Below are 5,256 nucleotides of genomic sequence, written 5' to 3' on the forward strand. Positions count from 1 at the left end.
TTGCCAAAGGTAGATTTTCAACTTTGGTGCCGTTGTCCTTACCACGCCCTGCAGACAAGTGTACTCTTACAGATATGACGAAATACCATTTTAAGCAGTAAATGACTTTAAGTATATGGAAGCTTATTTCCAGCTCAGAATAAAAAAAACGAAAAAGGAAATTGCAAATTTTTTTCTAGCAATTGTGAGTTTCTATCTCACAGTTTGCTTACATCTCAACGATGCTGACTTTATTCTCCAAATCTACCTCTTTCATTCCTTGGGGGAAATAAGCTTCCATTGAAGTAAGTAAGTGAAGTTTATTGAAACCACTGGAGAATACAGAGTTAAAGAGAAACCCTGACAGCTTTTTATTCTTTAAGATCAGACCTCAGACTTTCTCTAGTAAAACATGACTGCTAAAAAAAAAAAGATCAATCTGAGTTAAATTAAACAATTGGAAATAGCAGCTAACTTAATTCTTGTGATGTGTGTACTGCTAGGCATATTTGGTTTTCTCTTTTTGTATAATTTAAATGGTAAATAATGGACAAGACCCCAGCTGCAAACACCAAGTTTGGAAGGTTTATTTTTTCACAAAACTCAAATACACCAAACTTTTGAACATATTCAGCACTTTAAACTCATTATTAAATACAATTGAAATATTATGTAGTTTCTAAGCACTATGGTCAAGATGCCTTCCATGATCTGTCTTTGATGGTGCAAGATCAAGCATACATTTAAATATATAAAAAACAAAAAGTAACCTAAACTACATATGTACTGACATGGTTAAGTATGGAAGGTTGTTTCTGCCACTGAATAAAAAAATACAAAAGGTAATTGTGACTTTTATCTCACAATGCAGACTTCTTTTCCCGCAATTGTAAGACATAAACTTGCAATTCTGAGAAGAATTTTGTCGCCCTCAAAATTGGACTTTATAACTCGCAATTGCAAGTTTAAATCTCACAATTCTGACTTAATTCACAATTGCATGAGAAAAAAAAAGTCACAATTTCGAGATTTTAACTCGCAATTCTGAGAAAAAAGTTGGAATTGCAAGAAAAAAAATCTGAATTGTGAGTTTTTATCTCACAATTCTGACTTAACTCGCAATTGCATGTTATAAAGTTGAAAAAGTCACCATTTCGAGATTTCAGTGGCGGAAATGGGCTTCCATAGTTTAGACTGGATAAATGTCTGGAGTTTCTCTGGAAACCGTTTAGTGCATTTGAAAAGATTTTCCCCTCTCGTTGATTAGTGAAGCAGAGGCCTGCAGGTGAGCTGATGGTAACTGACACCTAGTGGCTTAGTTGCTTTAACAAAACCTGTTTAGATCTTTTCTCGTCCAATGCAGGGGTCAGGAATCTCAAAGCCTCTGCTGTGCCTCTCTTTGCTCACCTCCTAACCAGGCGGTGCAGTTGGGTTTAGCGGGTGGGCTGTGGATACGGAAGCTCTTGGTAGCCAGAGCTAAGGTGTTGCTTTGCGGTTATATAAATTAAAAATAAATCATAAATAAATTCAGCTTTGGTTATATAAACAAACCAAACAAATTAGTGTTGTGTCGAAGTTTAGGCAACCAAAAATATTTAGCTGAAACCGTTTTGTAAGTGGCTGTGGATAAAAGCGTCTGCTAAAAGATTAAATGTTAATCACATGTTTCAACCGCAGAAAGACGTCAATAAACCAGCTTGAGATTAATAATGTCACATTTACCTCAGGAAAGACATTCAATGACCATAAACCTGATAGTCAGCTAGAAAAAATAACTCTAGGAGGAACATTATGATAAATATATGCACTCAATTACATTTGTTACTGAACTTTTTCTCTTCATTATTTAATGTATGTTTACACAAATCAAGTTTTTTTACAGCCACTGTTTCTATTTCAATAACAAATTATTAATTAGCAGATATAAAAATGGCCTTACGTGCAATTTAGATGTTTTTATACAACTCAGTTTTAACTTGAGTGTTGATTATAAAAATAAATGTGATAATTAATTGAATTTTCGGTTTCATTTTATGGCTAAATGAAAACTTTAAATTCGGAACATGAGATTTTTCAAAAGTACTTGTCACTAGAAAGACTTTCTGAATTTATCATCACGTCAAATAAAAACAAATGAAAGGAACTTTTCAGGAATAAAACTGCCGCCTGACGTCATAACAGAAGAAAAGCAGAAGGGTTTAATATGCCTAACAGTGGCGACAGCATGACGCTTCCTCATCCTTCGATAAAAACCGTGTGCAGGTCCACTGTGACCTTTATGACACCTCAGAACGCTTGATCAAGTGTTGTTTTAAAGTGAAGCTCAGTCTTCTGCTCCCGTTCATCCCGTTGGCTCAAGTTCCTCTTCAGTTGACAAACAGCTGGTCTGAAGATCTGATATTTTGTACCTTCACCAAAGTGTCCAGCAGCAGCGTGGCGATGGATTTCCCCTCATTATCCTGCTCGAACAACATCTCGGCTACAGAGTTTCTGCAAAACAGCAGAGCTTGTGGGTCAGATTAATAAACAAAACAAAACAAAAAAAGAACGTGTCATCTCATGAATCTCAGTTCAAACATGTGACCTTGAGGTATTCCAGTTGGGAAAAAGCAGATCATCACGTCTGGTTTGAAGGCTTTTACCTGATGGATCCCTTGACATGCAGAATCTTCTGCCAATCCAATGGATATTCCACATCTGGAGGAGGAGCCGGTCTCTGAAGGACCAATCAGAACCGAGTGTAAATATTTACTAATTCTACATCCGATCTTACAGAGTTAAACTTAAGCAGGACTGTCAAAGTTGTGTGATAAATAAATATTTAATTATGCTATTGGTAAAATGATGGGACATTTAACAAAAATCATCTGCAGTCTTTGGATATTCACCAAAATTCAACAAGTATAAAATATCACAGCTGAGCAAAGCACATCATCATTTTTGTGATCAACAGATAAAAGCATGTTACACACTGTGGGAAAATTTTTATATTATTTTATTATTGCAGATTTGCATTGTGTTCAGTGTATTTTGATTCAGATGAATTTAGATTCAGAAATACAGAATCTGTTTATTTTAGTCCTTTGATAATGTTTTTTATGCTGTTGAAGATTGTTGTGTTGAATAATGTATTTTAATTCTTTAACGGCATGGCAGCAGCGTCGTAATCAATAATAGTCGTACAGTTAACAAAAACTATATAAAACATTTATTTCTAAATTACACCACTAGTCAAATAGTGTTTTTGATAAATGTTTTTGCTCACCAAGGCTGCTTTTTTTTGATGAAAAATACAGGGAAAAAAGTATTATTGTGGAAAAAAATATTACAATTTAAAATATCTGTTTTCTATGTGAATGTCTGTTAAACTGTAATTTCTTTTATCATTCTATATGCTGATTTGCTACTCAATTATCAATTATTATTGTGAATATGTGTTTTTTCCCCCCTAATATTTATAGCAAAGAAATATCGGAGTCCATTAGCAGCTTTAATAGTGACATTATGAAGCGTGTTCTCTGACTTCAGCAGATCCGTCCATGTTAAATTTGGCCTCCTGGATCTTCATGCCCCTCTGCAGGTCACTAACGAAACACGTCCGCACTAAATACAGACACACCGACAACACAGTTAGTTGTCCAAGTCAACATGAAATGCTGTTTGCAACCCAATTTTCATTTTACAGATTAGTCAAGAGTAATGTAGAGCTAGACATGATTTTATGCATGAAGAAGCGTCTCTATATGACGTTCCTTTGATATCCTCCACAACTTCCTCTGGAATAGAGCCTGTGAAAAAGACCAATAGATAATCAAACACTAAGCAGTATCAACCCTATAAGCCTTCTGTATCATATTGATATATACATTTCTAAGGCTCTAAATGATCAAACTTCACTGAATCTCCTGCTGTCGTCTGATTGATAGTTTAGAGATTTTGATCCAGTCAAAGCTCTTTTAGTGTAATTATACAAACGTCCAGCTTCAGCTCGAGCTTCACGTGACAAATCTTGACTGATTTTGATCAAGTAAACGTCAGAATAACTGCAGTAATATTTCCAGATGAACACTTACTGGACTGAAGCAGCTCAGCTTTACTTGATTCTCCATCAATCATGTTTTAGAGTCTCAAATCTGATCCTCAGGATCTTTTGAGGAGCGTTTGTTTCCAGAAGCTTTACTTTCACTGTTCCTCAGCGGAGGAATGATCTTCACAAGCCTCCAGAACATCTCACCATCTTCTGTGGAGCGTTTATTTCTTCATCTCTCAATCACTGCATTATATGTTTGGATCATTTCAATCTCATTTTACTGAGACAGATTACTGGAGATACAGAGCGACGACTGATATTTATAGCATTTAATGTTAGTATCTGCTGTACTGTTATAAAGATCTCATTGATTTACAGCACAAACATCAGAATTTCATCATATAAATATCAGCATCTGCAGCAAATTCATATTCCTTTGAATGAAACTGAGCTGTTTTTCCTGCATATTCTCACTCTATCAGACTATATGAGCCATAAAAGCCTGATGCATCAAATATGATGCTCAACAAAACGTGTGATGTGATGGATGTATGTCGGTCTTACTGATGACGGTGGGCAGACTGAGGCCGGTGCTAGAGTCGGTGTCTAGTGTGCATTGCTCACTCAGCAGACTGTGCAGCTCCCTACAGAGGAACAAGAGCACTGAGAACACAAGCGTCATGATCCTACAGACTCTTTTCATGCAATACTCCACACAGACTTACCTATGAATGGCTTTTCCTCCCATCGGCAGAGCTTCCCATGCAGACAGGATCGGAACGCCTTCATAGATCTAGTGCACTGTTAAAGCCATCTAACCACTTCAAACCACAGATAATATTGTGTGTAAACACAACAAGTGCAGACAAACATGCTTTTCAATCACTTAGACGAGGAATATGAATTAAAGGAATAGTTCACCCAAAAATGAAATGTGCTCACCCGCTCACTGCAAGTGAATGGGTGCCGTCAGAATGTCCGGAGGAAGCGTTATTATGGATTATGGACTCGTATTTTAGTTAAAAACGTCTTAATGATGGATTTGTTTCAGCTTTTGTCTTCTCCAGATGTTAACTGATGGACTGGAGTGGTGTGGATTAGCGAACAAGACTAGTACCGGCTAGGTGTCGGTATGATTATGACCCAGTGTAAGCTCAGTTTCAGTACCCAGTGTCGGACCAGTACTGGCTAATGGCGCTTTTCCACTGCGTGGTACGACTCGGCTCGGCACGGCTCCGTCCGGCACG

The 5,256-nt window shown here is 36.9% G+C and overlaps 1 protein-coding gene across 1 annotated transcript; it reads right to left on the reverse strand.

Annotated features, from left to right (window-relative positions):
- Positions 1–2,195: 2,195 nt before the first annotated feature.
- Positions 2,196–4,922, reverse strand: LOC107724203 (actin-related protein 10-like). Its single transcript, XM_016533039.1, has 6 exons — positions 4,735–4,922; positions 4,574–4,653; positions 3,732–3,767; positions 3,503–3,582; positions 2,622–2,695; positions 2,196–2,469 (listed from the first exon to the last, which is right to left on the reverse strand). Exons 1-6 carry the CDS (start codon positions 4,755–4,757, stop codon positions 2,346–2,348), a joined length of 417 nt encoding a protein of 138 aa, XP_016388525.1. The 5' UTR covers positions 4,758–4,922; the 3' UTR covers positions 2,196–2,345.
- Positions 4,923–5,256: the final 334 nt, after the last annotated feature.

This window comes from Sinocyclocheilus rhinocerous, unplaced genomic scaffold, assembly GCF_001515625.1.
Source record: "Sinocyclocheilus rhinocerous isolate Xijiao unplaced genomic scaffold, SAMN03320098_v1.1 scaffold3351, whole genome shotgun sequence".
Lineage (NCBI taxonomy): Eukaryota > Metazoa > Chordata > Actinopteri > Cypriniformes > Cyprinidae > Sinocyclocheilus > Sinocyclocheilus rhinocerous.

Coding starts and splice junctions, on each gene's coding strand:
- LOC107724203 (XM_016533039.1), bottom strand. CDS start 4,757: ATGGGAGGAAAAGCCATTCATAG. Junction 2,696..3,502: donor ACATGGACGGATCTGCTGAA/GTCAGAGAACAC, acceptor TTGGTCCTTCAG/AGACCGGCTCCTCCTCCAGA. Junction 2,470..2,621: donor CATGTCAAGGGATCCATCAG/GTAAAAGCCTTC, acceptor GCTGTTTTGCAG/AAACTCTGTAGCCGAGATGT.